We start from the raw sequence: 15982 nt of genomic DNA, 5'->3' as shown, positions 1-15982 counted from the left end.
GCTGGGGTTTTTCCCACGTGACTTAATCCTCATAAAGACCCTATAAGGTCAGCATCATCATCCTCTTTTAAGCTTGGAGAAATTACCCGATTTGGTTCAAGTCCCATAGCTCAGAAGTGGCTAAGCTGGAATTTGAACCTGATGTCAAAGCCTGTAAACTGGTTTTTCTGCTAGAGAGAGATGTTTATTCACTGATTCATTCATTCATTCAAATCTTTATTGAGCACCAAATCTGTACCCGGTGCTGTTCTGGGCCCTGCCACACTGCCGTGAATAAGGCACTAATTGGAGTCCCTGCCCTCATTGAACCTCCATGTTAGAGGAGGAGACAGATGATTAACAATGATCGGTGACAAGGAGAAAAATAAAGCAGAAGACGGGACAGAGACTGGATGAGGGGTGTCTTTGCACCCCTTGTTTGTCCAGAGCAGCGTTTCTTGGCGCCTGGTCCACACGCCCATCTGGGAACTACTGGTTTCCAGTCCGCAGCAGGATTTAAAAAGACAGGCTGCCTCTCTATTTCTGACCTACAGAACAATTGGATTACAGCTTGGTGTTTATTTGCTTGTTGGTTTTGAGACCAGGTCTGGCTTGGTCACCCAGGCTGGGGTGCACTGGTGTGATCATAGCTCATTGTGGCCTCAAACTCCTGGGCTCAAGCCATCTCCCTGCCTCAGCTTCCCAAGTAGCTGAGACTACAGGTGTGCACCACCATGCCCAGCTAATTTTGTGTGTGTGACGGATTCTCACTTTGTGGCCCAGGCTGGAGTACAGTGTCCTAATCTCGGCTCACTGCAACTTCTGCCCTCCGGTTTCAAGCAGTTTTCGTGCCTCAGCTTCCCAAATAGCTGGGATTACGGGCTTCTGCCACCACACCCAGCTAATTTTTATATTTTTAGTAGAGATGGGGTTTTGCCATGCTGGCAAGGCTGATCTCTAAATCCTGGCCTTAAGTGACCTGGCCTTGGCTTCCCAAAATGCTGGGATTGCAGGCGTAAACCACTGCACCTGGCCCCAGCCTGTTTTTTTTTTTTTTCTTTTCTTTTCTTTTTTAAAGACAGGGATCTCACTATATTGTCTAAACTGGTCTTGAATTCCTGGGCTGAAGTGATCCTTATGCTTCACCTTCCCAAAATGCTGGGGGTACCAACACTAGGTGAGCCACCACCCCTAGCCCAGATCGCACTTTGAATAGCCCTGACCTGAAATAGTTCATGAATCATTAGATCGATGCAGCTGACGAATGCTCTCCCTGACCCCAGGACCTATTCACACCATCTCCTCTTTACCCCCCTTCTCCTACCCAGTCTGCACAGATCCCAGGGACCCTTTTGCAGAGGAAGGCACTGGTGTCTCCCATCTGGCATGCAAGATGATGCAGGGCCTGTTAGTCTTTTCTGAAGGAAGACATCCATCCACAGTCCACAGCTGGTGTAAGCTTCGTGGGTGGTGGAGAGAGACCTGGGTTCCAGCTCAGGCTGTGTTGGAACTTAGCCATGTGATCTTGCAGATGGCTTTGGTTTTCCTTAACTCTAAAATGGTGATAATGAAGCCGGGCGTGGTGGCCCACACCTGTAATCCCAGCAAGGTGTGAGGATCACCTGAGGTCAGGAGTTCGAGACCAGCCTGGCCAACACTGGGAAACCCCATCTCTACTAAACGTACAAAAAATAATCAGGTGTGGTGGTGCGTGCCTGTAATCCCAGCTACTAGGGAAGCTGAGGCAGGAGAATCACTTGAACCTGGGAGGCGGAGGTTGCAGTGACCTGAGATCACCCCACTGCACCAACCTGGGCAACAGAACGAGACACTGTCTCAAAAAAAAAAAAATTAAAATTAAGTAAATAAAATGGGGTTTATGAAGCTTTGAATGAATGGATTAGGCATGTAAGAGCCTTGACTCAAGGTCTGGAACTCAGTAGGTGGCAACCTCCATGCCTGTGCATGCTTGTGTTTGCGTGTTTGCATGTGTGTGCGTGCACATATGCACATGGTTGTCCATGTTCACGTGTGTGCATGTGTATGTGTGAGACATTTGTCTCCTCCATTGCTGTTGGAGAGTCCTTCCTGGCACCCTCTGTGGCCAGGGATACTGACGGCCTTTTCTGGACTCTTTTGCCAGATTGCCAAGGGATCATCGAGGACGTGGTCCTGCTGGGCGCGCCTGTGGAGGGAGAAGCCAAGCACTGGGAGCCTTTCCGGAAGGTGGTGTCTGGGAGGATCATCAATGGCTACTGCAGGTCCGTCCAAACTTCATGCCCGCAGGGAGGTGAAAGTGCTTACTGAGCGCTTAGTACTCCCAGGCCCTATGTTGGAGATATACATATTTGAGACCTAATCCGTGTTCTGGAAGATCCCAGGAACTGGCCGGGCACCAGCCCTGTAAGGAGCAAGCCCAGGCCAGGTGATCTGATCTGGGCAGCATCTCTCCACTAGGATGATAGACAGCGGGGGGGTCCTGAGATATTCTTTTGTCAGGCCTGAGAGCAGCAGGATGACTGAAGAGGCTGGGGCGGCTTGGCCTGGTTGGAGCTGGGGGAAGGGACATGGGCGAGTGGGTCACAGACAGAACAACAAAGATTGGGAGGTCTTTGAACGAGGCCTAGGAGGCTTCTAGGTTAGTCTGTGGCAGTGAAGGAGGGGCTGGGGGCTTAGGCTGAGCTTTCTGAGCGCTGCCTTGGAGGCAGGGCAGGGTGCTAGAACAGGAGGCTGACGGCGTGTGGGAGCCTCTACCCAAACAGAGGAGGGGCCCGTGGAGGCTGGCGGCTGTGGGGCTGGAAAGGAAGCAACCCTTGTTTGGGGTTAAGAAGGAGGAGGTTCGGGGTTTCAGCCAAAGTTGTGACCCAGACTTTGGGGCAGGAGAGGATGAAACCCAAAACTGAGCCTCTTAAGACTAACCTAAGAAGAAGCCCCATGCATCCAGCCTCTGGATGAAGCGAAGGTGTTTTCAGAGCAGCGATGTTTAAGGCTCATGATTTGGAAGCACGCAGGCCTGGGTTCTAACACCTGCCTTCGTTTCTCCATCAGTAAAAGAGGGATACTGGTAGCAACAGTCCTCAGAGCTGTGATGATGCTTGAAGGATTTACAGAGCTGCACGTGTGTGCGTGTTTGCATGTATGTACATGCACGTGTGCACATGATTGTCCATGTTCACATGTGTGTATGTGTGTGCATGGTACATACATGCTTTGTGAATGACAGGTGATGTTCCTGTTTTTTTCAATCATCGTCATCAATCACTTGGGATATTCATTCAGCAAACTCAGGGAGCACCAACCTTGGGCCAGGCAGTGTGGCAGGAGGCTGAGGCAGGACAATCACTTGAACCCGGGAGGCGGAGGTTGCAGTGAGCCGAGATTGCACCACCGTACTCCAGCCTGGGCAACAAGAGCAAGACTCCATCTCAAAAAAATACATAAAAATTAAGAAGAAGAAAAGGAATGGACAAAGACTGATGTGAGGCAGTCCTAGATTAAAATCTGGCCCCTGAGGCTGGGCGTGGTGGCTCACACCTGTAATCCCAGCACTTTGGGAGGCCAAGTCAGGCGGATCACGAGGTCGGAAGACAGAGACCGTCCTGGCCAACATGGTGAAAACTCGTCCTTACTAAAATATGAAAAAAAGTAGCTGGGCCTGGTGGTCCTGTAGTCCCAGCTACTCGGGAGGCTGAGGCAGAGGAATCACTTGGTCTTGGGAGGTGAAGGTTGCAGTGAGCTGAGCTCGTGCCACTGCACTCCAGTCTGGTGACAGAGCCAGACTCCATCCAAAATTAAGAAAAAAAAAAATCTTGCCTCTGCCATTTACCTTTTGAGTGTGTCTAGACAAACAACTTCCCTGAATTCAGTGACCCCACCTATAAAATAAGAATAATAGTCCCTCCCGTACAGAGGTCCTGGGAAGATTAAGTGACATTATGAAGCAGAAGAACTGGCACTTAGTAGGTATTAAACGATAACAGTTATGTTTATTACTTGGCATACTTACCTAGCACATGATTTTTTAGTACTTTTTATAAACAGCAAAGGGAAAGAATTAACATTGCATGTGTGCAGTGGGAACTCAGCAAAACCTTATTAAACCCATCTGTTCTGCTGAGAACTGAGGCGCATACACTCGGTTTTCAATTATTTTATGAGACCCGGGGCATCTCTCTATGGAGAGGAAGGAGGAGGAGGAGCACAAAGAAGAAAGGGAAGGAGGGAAGGGGAGAGAGTGTACATCAAAACAACTGTAGTTTCTTGGTTAAATTAAGCCCCAGCCAGGAGTTCAGATTCTTGGCCTCCAAAGGCCTTTTGGTTGCTGTGAACTTAAACGTTGGGGGTGAGAGGGAAGGGGATTCAGGCTAGCACTACCCAACTTCACAAGTTTACTCATGTGTAATTTACATTAATAAAGCTCTTTGTAAATCCACTCACTTACCTGGGCTATTCAGGAACCTTCTGGAAGCTAGCTGCAGTGATAGCACAGCTGCCTATCACATCCTTGAAGAAGTGAAGCTCAAAGAGAAGCAAATGGCTCTCCCAGGGTCCCACAGGCAGAGCCAGGATATGAGCTCAGGCCTGTCTCACCCCACCATGAGAGGGCTGCATTCTGAGTCCTCGGCGGGGCTCCTTGCAGCCCACGGACAAGAGGCCACCCTGTGGGCTCGGCCCCAGGTGCCATGTGTGGAGGGGATGACAGAAGAAGGAATAGGAAGGATCCCTGCCTGCAGGTGGCTTGAGGCCTGGTGGGTGAGCTGTGTCTGCCTTCAGCAGGCAGCAGTGGTTCAGCCTGGGGTTTGCACATCAGCTTCGCCTGGAGGGCCTGGGAGAGAGCAGCAGCCAGTTCCCGGTTCAGCTGAGGATACAGGGATGACTAAGGCACAGGCCTGCCCTCAGGGAGCTCTCTGCCTTTCTAGAAAAGGGGAAACACAGGAGGATGTGTAGCAAACAGCATAAAGAAAGAAGTACCAGCCACACAAGGGGTGAACAAATAATCGGTTTGGATGGAGGCCAGGCGCAGTGACCTGATTAGAGCTTGCACCTCTAATCCCCGCACTTTGGGAGGCCGAGGCAGGAGGATCGCTTGAGCCCAGAAAGGAGTTCAAGACCAGCCTGAACAACATGGCAAAACCCTGTCTCTACAAAAAAATATAAAAATTAGCAGGCATGATGGTGCACACCTGTAGTCCCAGCTACTTGGGAAGCTGAGGTGGGAGGATGGCTTGAGCCCAGGAGGCAGAGGCTGCAATGAGGCAAGATTGTGCCACTGCACTCCAGCCTAGGCAACAGAGTAAGACTATGTCTCAAAAAAAAAAAAAAAAAAAAAAGTTAACCAGGCATGGTGGCTCACGCCTATAGTCCCAGCAACTTGGGAGGCTGAGGTGGGAGGATGGCTTGAGCCCAGGAGGCAGGGGCTGCAATGAGGCAAGATTGTGCCACTGCACTCCAGCCTGGGCAACAGGGCGAGACCCTGTCTCAAAAAAGAAATAGATAGTATTGGGTGGAGAGGCCCAGGGGCACTCCCTGGAGGAGGGGATGTCCAAGGTGAATTTTAAAAGGATGGATATAGAAACTCTGATCAGCGGCTGGAAGTGCAGACTGAGCCAGAGGGAGGCGACACAGCACACACAGGCCCAGCACAGGCACTCATAGCCATGCCTGAGGCTCCCTGACACCTGTGTGTAACCTGTGCCACCTCAGTTAACGCTCCCACCAACACTGGGAACTAAGATACCCTCACGAGACCGAGGCTTAGAAAGGTCAAACAACCTGTCCACGGTCACACAGCTCCTAATTGACAAGGGGGGAATTGAACCTGGCTCTGTGTGGTCGAGAGCTGGGTGAAGAAGGTCTTAAATGCCAGTAAAGGCCCCTAGTTTGCTCAGCACAGTGAGAGGGTACAGAATCTTCTAACCTGTGTTCCTGCTCTGTCCCTACATCCTATGTGAGTATAAATACATGTAATTCACATGTTAACTAAAATGTTGTCATAATTACAACAGAAATAATTTTGGAGGGATGACGCTGTCTTTGCGCATTTATACCCAGCTGTATTGTAACATTTCCCGACCATCCTCATATCCAGTATTTGATATGCTGGATTCTTATGAAAAGTTCAATAAAACAACTTGCGTAGATTTCCCTTTTTTTTCCCTCTAGCTGTCCAGTCTTTTTTTTTTTTTTTTTTTTTTTTGGGACAAGGTCTCACTCTGTTGCCCAGGCTGAAGTGTAGTGGCACAATCATGGCTCACTGCAGCCCCAGCCACCTTGGGCTTAGGTGATCCTCCTGCCTCAGCCTGCCAAGTAGCTGGGACCAGAGGCACTCACCACCACACACAGCTAATTTTTGTGTGTTTTGTAGAGATGAGGTCTCCCTATGTTGCCTAGGCTGGTCTCAAACGCCTGGGCCCAAGCAATCCTCAATCCTCCCACGTCAGCCTCCTAAAGTTCTGGGATTACAGGCATGAGCCACTGCGCCCTACAACCATCCATTCTTAGACAGTTGTTCTTGGGCCCTCAATATTGCGATGATCATCAGGACCCGAAAGCATTATTCTCTGGAGAGAGTGAAGGAATTTTCTAGATGAGAAAGCCCATATGCAATGGAGAGCCATGGTCTGCTTCTAAGGGAGGGCAGTGGTCAGATGGGTGTTTTAGAAAGGCCCCAGTGGCTCAAGGTAAGTGAGGCCAGGAGCAGGGAGCCGGGTGAGGAGGCCATTGCATTCATCCATGGTGTGGGGAGGGAGGATTGCCTGCTCTCAGGGCTGGGGCAGAAGGGACAGGTATTGGAGGGAAGAAGGGAGGAAGAATTGGCAGAACTCCGATAATTTGGCCATGGGGAGGAGGCATCCAAGACATTGGTTTCTACTTAAAGGACTGGGCAGATGACAGTGGGGAAGGAGTTAGGGATGGGTGAGCTCATTTTGGGACACAAAAGGAGAGCCTGTAGAGGACCCTTCAACTCAGGAACCCAGGCCTCCTAGGGGTTTTCAGAGAGGCACCTACTCATGAACCCACATGCTCAGAGACCACAGAGGGTCAGAACTTGGAGAGGCCCAGAGAACACCAGCACCCCTTGCGTCCCAGACAGGTGGGGGACTTGCATGTGGTCACACAGCAGGGCGCATAAACAGGGCCACTGGGACTCCAGCCCCAGCCTCCTACCTCTCAGCCATTCTTACCCCCTGCAGTGAGGGAGGGTCCTTCTTTCAGATCAAATATGCAAAAATAACACGATGCAAACCAGAGTCGGAATTAGTCCAAATAAGAGACAGCCGGATGGGCTGAGTTGGATCTGAGTCTGGGGTGCTGAGGGGAGAACAGAACCTTCCTGTGCTCAGATTTGCTGGGCGGCAAGGCCAAGGGCATGGCCCTGGGATGGGCCAGCTACATCCCGAGACAGTTCAAGGGTTTACAAGGGAAGGCTGCCTTGAGGGGCCCCTCGGACCACGTCCTCTGTAGATAGTGCTCGTTGCACCTGAAGAAATGGGCAGCAGAGGGTCCAAGGTCATTTCCTCTGGATAGCCTAGGGGCAGTGTTTGGCTGGGGGCAGGTTCAGGGAGTGGGGGTCACAGCACCTCTGAAAGCAGAGGAATGTTCGCGGCGCTGTGACTGCCAAGACAACCACCCTCGCCTCCTCTGATAGCTGAGGGCAGGGAGGACCTGCAGCCTGGGCAGAGCCTGTCCTAGGAAGGCCAAGCTGGTCCCTCCAGCCCACAGACAGGGCACCTAGACCCCAGAGCTCCTCCCCTCTTCACAGGCGGACCTCCTCTGCCTTTCTTTTTCCAGGGAGCCCTGGACAAGCCACCTTTCCCGAGCTGGGAGCAACTCTCCTGAGCCACATGCTGACTTTTCGAGAACTTTATCCAGATTCCTCATTCATTCATTGAGCAGATATTCCTCTATTGCATGCCAGACACTGTTCTTAGCTCTGGAGACCCAGCTGGGAACAAAGCAGACAGCCTTCATTGAGCTACCTGGTGTTTGTGCAGAGCCCAAGGCACCATGCCTGGCCCCAGGCCAGGCTCCAAAAGCATCAGCTGTTGCTGCTTCCACCATCATCATCCCCACCGTGCAATCAGGGGCCCTGTTTTCCCGCAGAAGCTCCGGTCCTGCCAGGCCTCCCCAGGAGGCAGCCTGGCCCATCCTGTCCTGGGGCTGTCCGAGGCTGTTGATGCTAATGTTTGCACACTTCTCTGCCCTCCCACAGGGGAGACTGGCTGCTGAGTTTCGTGTACCGCACATCCTCGGTGCAGCTCCGCGTCGCCGGCCTGCAGCCCGTGCTGCTGCAGGACAGGAGGGTGGAGAACGTGGACCTGACCTCCGTGGTGAGTGTTGGCCTGTCCCCCCTGGGGCTTTGCATTTGCTTAGTTGCTGCAGCCCAGCCACCCCTGTCCCATGGAGACAGTGGCCCCAGCCTGTTCCACGCCACAGGAGAGAGATAATAAGAATTCATTTGGAGTCAGGCGCACTGGCTCATGCCTGTAACCCTGGCACTTTGGGAGACTGAGAAGGGCAGATCCCTTGAGCCCAGGAATTTGAGACCAGCCTGGACAACATGGCAAAACCCCATCTCTATAAAAAAAAATTTAAATTAGCTGGTTGTGTTGGCATGTGCCTGTACTCCCAGCTTCTCAGGAGGCTGAGGTGGGAGGATCACTTGAGCCTAGGAGATCGAGGCTGCAGTGAGCCGTGATCATGCCACCACACTGCAGCCTGGGCGTCAGAGCACAACCCTGTCTCTAAAAAACAAAAACCACACAGATACACAATTAGCAATGAACGGGACCAGGACTGGATTTGAACCTCCAGAGCCCTCACTCTTCCTCCTGTAATTCTGCCGTTCCCCACTCCTCAGTCCCCTCCACCAAGGGCTGCCCAACAGCCCTGTCTCAGCTCACTAGTCAGGACTATGTGTCTCCGCCAGAAGCAGCTGGAGCAAGCAGAGGACACAGGTGGAAAGCTTTAGGCTAGACCAAAAGCAGAAGCACCCACCTGCCAGACTGTGGAAGGATGGGATGCAGAGCAGGGCATCTGGGGAATGTCTTTAAAATGCAGAGCCCAGGGTCCCACTACCCAAAACTTCTACATCAGTCTCTAGGGGCAGAGCCATAAGTCCACATTTTAAACATACTCCCTGAGGGTTCCCATGCAGCTAAAACTAGGCTGGGGTGCAGGGGCAGATGGTCAGAAAGAATTCTTGCAGGGAATGGGGTAGGAGGGCACCTGCTGGGCAGCCACACAAACCCCACTTGAATTTTTCTTTTCTTTTTTTTTTTTGAGATGGGATCTCACTCTGTTGCCCGGGCTGGAGTGCGGTGGCGCGATCTTGGCTCACTGCAACCTCCACCTCCCAGGTTCAATCAATCCTTCGGCCTAGGCCTCCCTAGTAGCTGGGATTACAGGCTCCCACCACTACGCCCAGCTAATTTTTTTTTTTTTTTTTTTTGGTATTTTTAATAGGGGCAGGGTTTCGCCACATTAGTCAGGCTGTTCTCAAACTCCTGACCTCAGGTGATCTACCTGCCTCAGCCTCCCACAGTGCTAGGATTACAGGTGTGAGCCACTGCTCCCAGCCTGCCCTAAGCCTTTTACAGCCGCTACTGTCCCTATTGTGTAGACAAGGTCACTGAGGCTTAGAGGCATTCCAGGGTCACACTGCCAGAACATGGCAAAGCAGGACTCGAACCCAGGTCTGAAGCTAAAGAATGTAGCCCCAGCCCAGGCAGGGATGAGAAACAGTGGGAGAGGTGCCCCACAGGGGAAGAGGATGGGGGTGGGCAGAAATAAGCTGTAACTACAAGCACAGGCCAACTTCAGCCCATACAACCCCTTGCAATGTCAGGGGACCCTGAGAACAGAATCTTTGGTTTGTGGTTATTATGTCGTTGGCTGCCATTTATCAAGTGTTATCTGTGTATTAGTCCGTTTTCACGCTGCTGATAAAGACATACCTGAGACTGGGCAATTTATAAAGAAAAAGAGGTTTAATGGACTTACAGTTCCACGTAGCTGGGGAGGCCTCACCATCATGGTGGAAGATGAAAGGCACGTCTTACATGGTGGCAGACAAGAGAGAATGAGAGCCAAGCAAAAGAGATTTCCCCTTATAAAGCCATCAGATCTCAGGAGACTTATTCACTACCGAGACAACAGTATGGCGGAAACCACCCCATGATTCCATTATCTCCCACTGGGTCCCTCCCACAACACATGGGGTTTATGGGAATACAGTTCAACTTGAGATGTCAGTGGGGACACAGCTAAACCATATCTCCCAGTTTCCACTAATGGTAGTTTGAGCACATCCTACCTGAAGACAGACTAGACTCCTTTCTAGGCATCTAAAAGTCCCCTGGCTTGAGGGGCACTCTGGCTTCCCCATTCCGCCTCAGCAGCTGCCTGTTCTGACCACTCTGCCACTGCATCTCAATGGCCGATGAAGCTAGGCCCCTGACCCACCCCTGCCACCCCAGGGCGGCTCACACTGGGCTGCATGTTTTTCGAGACTTGACTGAGCATTTGATAACATGGGGGAATTCTTCCACAAAAAACAAAATCAAAACTTCAGGTGCTGCTGCCCATGAAGTCTATCAGCCATGTCCCTGCCCAGAGGTCACCCAGGCCTCTCACTCAGCCTGACACCAGGTCACTGGAGCCAATTCATTCTTACTTGTATCTTCACCCTTAAACTCCCAGGGCCCTGGCAGCCACGGTGGCCCACGCCTGTAATCCCAGCACTTTGGGAGGCTGAGGCAGGCAAATCACGAGGTCAGGAGTTCGAGACCAGCCTGGCCAATATGGTGAAACCCCATCTCTACTAAAATACAAAAAGTTAGCCAGATGTGGTGCTGCACACCTGTAGTCCCAGCTACTCGGGAGGCTGAGGCAGGAGAATCGCTTGAACTAGGGAGGCAGAGATGGCAAAACCCCATCTCCACTAAAAATACAAAAATTAGCTGGACATGGTGGTGGGCGCCTGTAGTCCCAGCTACTTGGGAGGCTGAGGCAGGAGAATCACTTGAACTAGGGAGGCAGAGGTTGCAGTGAACCAAGATGGCGCCTCTGCGCTCCAGGCTGGGCGACAGAGCTAGACTCCATGTCAAAAAAAAAATAACTTCCAGGGCCCTAAGACATAATTCCTAACCCACCGGAGGAGCACAAATGAAGCCACCCTGTGTCTTCCTGACTTTCCTAACTACAAGCTGGGGTAGAGTAACAGGTGTTTCTAGACTCATCCATTTATAAAACTCGTTGCTCCTAGTTAAGAGCCTTCACAGGACAGGTATGGGCGTCTGTCCCGGAGCCACAAGAAGCCTTTAAGACCAACTTCATCCCAGATAGACTTGGCACACGTGCTGTGAACCTCGCAGCTCCCTAGAGGACGTATTAAACATTCCCAAATCACAGATTGGGAAACTGAGACTCAGGAGCATGGAGTCATAGCCAGAGTTGTAGGTTTGGACTCTGAACCCAGGTTGGAAGCTGTGCTCCCCACGTCCCTGTAGGAATGAGGTCAGCTGAATCAAAAGGCCAGCGAACCACAGTGACACAGGATTTTTCTCTCGGCCCTGTTGCCACACTTGCAGCAGGGGTCTCCCGTCTACTCAGCCCGCCACACGCAGCCCCTTGCAGGAGGGAGCATGTGAACAAGCAAGTGTGGGGTCTGACTGACCACTCCAAGCACCGACACAGGAGCAAGCTCCACGCGGGGCCTGTGGCCAGACCAGGCATGTCGCCTTAAGGGGAATGTGGCAGCACCCAGGCCCCAGTACCCGCAACCCTAAAGCCCCAGAGGGGGTGTTAGTGTGCTAATGAGCTGCTTTAGTTCCACCATCCGCAGCCCATTGAATGGCGATGTATTGACAGCTCAGCCGGCCCCTGGCTCCATCGCGTGGGGCAGCTGGTGAGGGCAGAAGCAGAAGCCCAGTGTGACAGCCCTTCTGGGTACCCGCACTTGGTGGGTCCCGTGCTCTTGTCCAGCATCTGAGAAGAATGAGGATATGCTGACAATTGAAGAGTAGGCAAGGCCGGGAGTTTTATTGAGTGATGAAACAGCTTTCTGCGGAGAGGAGATGTGGGGGTGGTTCCCCTACCCAAAGGCAGGAAAGCCCCCGCCACCCCAGTGTCGCTGAGCTCGGGGCTTTTATGTGCTCAGAATAGGGTGGGCAAACAGGAACAGAAGTTCTCACTCTGGGTTGCGGTTTTCATCTGGGATCGGCAGTTCGGTCTTTCAGCCTGTTTTTTTGGCTTGAAGGTGGGGTTTCACCAGTGACCCACCCCTACCTGCCTAGGCACTTGGCTGCATCCTGTCACTGTCAACAGGACTCAGAGCTGTTGCCTCCTGACCTGTGTCCAGGGCTCTGTGTCCTATTCAAGGTCCCTGTACCATGAATGGGGTGAAGGGGAGCAGGGACTTTGCACCTCAGCACCCCAGGAGTCTCCCTTTGCCGGAAGAATCAGAGATAAAAGGCATCTGCAGAAGAAAGTAGCCTTTAATGCTGCAAAGCCTTTGCACGATCTGATTTCTACTGGGAATGGAATGTGGTAGGAAGAGCACAGCCTTTGGCACCAGAGAGGCCTGGCTTAGAATCCTGGCTCTGCCTCTGGTTTACTGGTTTTGTGACCTTGGGCCAGTTACTTAACCTCTCTGTGTCTGTGTCCTCATCTAGGAAATGGTGGAAATGCCTAAGTTTCAGGGCAGTGCATGTAAATGTTTGACGCACAGTAGGTCCTCCTTTAATCATAGTCGCTCCTGGCCTGCCCCTGCCACCACCTCCAGTTTGTTTGCCTCTGGGACCAGCAGCTTTGGAGACTCCACTCCCTCCTCAGACTGTTTTCATGGCAGCTTCCCAGCTCCTGCCTAATAATAGCTTTTTATCACATTAGGAGCACATCACCAAAAGCAGTGCTTTCCTATTCTGGGTAATTAGAGGTAATTAGCACTGCCTTTGTGCTGGCCTCCTGTTTTCCTTGAAAACATTTTGCTGGAGAAGTTGCTGGCAAGGGAGGTTTCGTTACTGCCGTTAGGGAAAGCGCTGGCCACCCTCTGCTCCCAACGGAGACCTATAGGACCTGTCTTATCCCTGCCGGGGCAGCCATGCAGCAGGGCCCTTTGTGAACATCCCCTTCTGGGGTGAATGAAGCTGCCCTCCTGCCCTTCAGTTTCTCCTTGTAGGAACTGGGTTATAGTGGGTGGGGGATTTGCCACTCCAGGGACCAACTCATGAGGCTTCTGAGGTGCAGAGACCCAGCCCACAGCAAGACTCTTCATGTCCCAGAGGAAATGCCAGGTGGCCTAGAACTTGGCAAAAGGCTTGGCATGAAGTAGGCACTCGATAATAACCACAGTAGCCAACAGCTCACATGCTTTATGGGGATAAGTCATTTGATCCTCAAAGAGATCCTGCATAGCTATGGCAACCTGTTGTACAGATGTGGAAACTGAGGCTGCAGGCAGCATCATGGAATGTGAGTGGTAGAGCCAGCTGAACCTGGGCTCTTAACCACTCCCTGGGTACTGCCTCCATTCACACAGCTCTGAGGCTTCTGGTAGTGACCTCTAACCCTGCGCCAATTAGCCTGTTACATGTATTATCTCATCACAGCCACACAGCCAGGCCACGTGTTATTTTATTTTAGCCCATTTTATTAGCCCCATTTTACACATGAGGAAATTGAGGTCCAAGAGGTAAAAGCACCCAAAGGGGCCTAATGGGCTTGGAAGGAGTCATTGGGGCAGGCAGAGGTGGGTGATAGCAGCTTCTGATTGGGTAAGTTGGGGTGTCTTGTGAGGCAGAAAGAGGAAGGGCTGGACCCCATCTGTACCTGAGGGGATTTGGTCACCACTGAGCTCCCATGATGCACGGGGCTGGCTGTGGGGCACAGAGGTGAGTGAGAAGCGGTCCCTGCTCCCCCGCGCTCAGTTTGTCAGAGAACGCAACCTCATGAGCATGTGACAATGACAGGTTATGAGTGCTGTCATGGGGTGTCCACAGAGGCCCCTGCCAGCACAGGAAGCCGTGGAAGACTTCTGCACGCCCATCACATCCAGTGTGTATCCAGGCAGCTGGCAGATTCAATCAAGACAGCCTGGGAGATGGTCAGGGGCTGAATCTTCACCAGTATCAGTGACGCCAGAACTTTCTGGTGCCAAGAAGCCCTTTCCCAACCTACCTCCCCGCTCTTCTCTCACCTCTGCAGCTAACTGTAAAACTGGACCTCTGCCTAGCAACTGCTCCCCTGGGTCTTTGCAGAGGGGTGGCCCGGTGGCTAGGGTTGCCTGAGACTTGGACCAACTTGTAGCCAAGGAGGGCTAGAGCTGTGTGTTCTAGGATAGTGTTCAGTGGAATTTCCATCTGATATCAGCTGCAGCCAGTGGCCACAAACACCTCCCTTCCTTCCTGGCCTGTTTCTACCCAGCACTGGCCCCAGTCCTCTACAACATTAAAAAGGTATAAGGAGGCAGTTCTTGTTTGTCCTTAGAGAGGCAGTTATCATTCATCCCTGTGGGTCTGAGGTTTCTGCCGGATGGAATTCAGACGTGATGGCTGGAGCTTGAGCAGCCATCTTGGGCTCCCAAATCAATCAGCCTAGCTAACTCCCTACTCTCCATCCCTCACTTCTAGGAATCTAAGGTAAGGGAACTCATATTTACAAAGTACCTGCTGCGTGCCAGGTGCTGTGCTTCATGGTTTGTATTATTTCTTCCTGCCAGCTCCTTTAGGTAGGTATCACTAACTCAAATTGCATAACATCTCTGTAAAAGTGTTTGGAGCAGGGCATGGTGGCTCATGCCTGCAGTCCCAGCACTTTAGGAGGCTGAAGCAGGAGGATCTCTCAAGCCCAGGAGTTTGAGATTAGCCTGGACAATAAAGACCCCCTCTCTACATTTAAAATTTAAAAGGCCAGGTGCAGTGGCTCACACCTGTAATCCCAGCACTTTGGAAGGCCGAGGCGGGTGGATCACCTGAGGTTGGGAGTTCAAGACCAGCCTAGCCAACATGGTAAAACCCTGTCTCTACTAAAAATATAAAAATTAGCCAGGTGTGGTGGTGCACATCTGTAATCCTAGCTACTTGGGAGGCTGAGGCAAGAAAATAGCTTGAACCTGGGAGGCAGAGGTTTCAGTGAGCCAAGATCATGCCATTGTACTCCAGCCTGGCAACGCAGTGAGACTCCGTCTCAAAAAAAGAAAGTGTTTGGGATCATATAGGAACATAATATCAAAAGAGAGCATTCTCTGAGCTCCCCTGAAGTGCCAGGCCCTTGAACTCCTTGCAGCAGTCATCCAAGGTCATGACTCTCATTTTACAGATGGGGAAGCTGTGGTTCTGGAGATTGTGAGGACTGGCCCGGTTACTAGTAAGAGACAGAGCCAAGGCTGGCACCCCAGTTTCTCAGAAAGTCCAAACTTAGGTTCTTTCTCAGGCTCTGCAGCCACTAAATATGTGTCCTGCCGCAGAGGGGCTCTGGCTGTGCCTTGACAACCACCCGGAACCCAGGGACCTAGAAGCCACTTAGAGGTGTGAATACACGTGTGTATTTTCACTGGAATCTGTTTAAAAGCATTTGTGAGGACAGGAACGAGAGATAGGCAGATTCCAGTGGTGAGAAAATAACAAAACTGTACAGGGAATTGTCTTTTTGTGTCTTTGAGAAATCATCTGAATAGCACAGTGTGATTTGTGATTCAAATGGAAATGCAGATATTACCAGCAGTGTCTTTGTGCTGTTTTCTGAGATTCCCAACAAAAGCCTCCCCGGTGTTTTTCCCATCCTTTTTTTTAAAAGAAAGCTTTCCCCTTCAGCCTTAAAGGAAAGTTCGGTCTTGTGCGTGCCTTTGGCACCAAACAGGCCCCCTCGACTGGCTGGGGAGAATGCGAGGCTCCATCTCGGGCAGATCTGAGCAGCTTCTGCAGGCAGCATCTCAAGCTCAGCACCTGGCTTTGCGGCTCATGCGCTGTGTGTCATAAAGCAAACCACCACCCCACTCTGGGCT

General features: G+C 51.7%; 1 protein-coding gene across 6 annotated transcripts in view; it reads left to right on the top strand.

Moving 5' to 3' along the window:
• Nucleotides 1-15982, top strand: part of TMCO4 (transmembrane and coiled-coil domains 4) — a 108830-nt gene that overhangs the window by 89439 nt on the left and 3409 nt on the right. For all 6 annotated transcript variants that reach the window (XM_032300648.1, XM_032300650.1, XM_032300653.1 and 3 more), the window contains 2 exons: nucleotides 2123-2240; nucleotides 8192-8309. In XM_032300648.1, coding sequence (XP_032156539.1) covers nucleotides 2123-2240; nucleotides 8192-8309 — 236 coding nt within the window. The remainder of the gene's footprint in view (nucleotides 1-2122; nucleotides 2241-8191; nucleotides 8310-15982) is intronic.

Source organism: Sapajus apella, unplaced genomic scaffold (assembly GCF_009761245.1).
Source record: "Sapajus apella isolate SASKATOON/1434 unplaced genomic scaffold, GSC_monkey_1.0 scaffold43, whole genome shotgun sequence".
Classification (NCBI taxonomy): Eukaryota; Metazoa; Chordata; class Mammalia; order Primates; family Cebidae; genus Sapajus; species Sapajus apella.
This window is presented reverse-complemented; position numbering and strand designations above follow the sequence as displayed.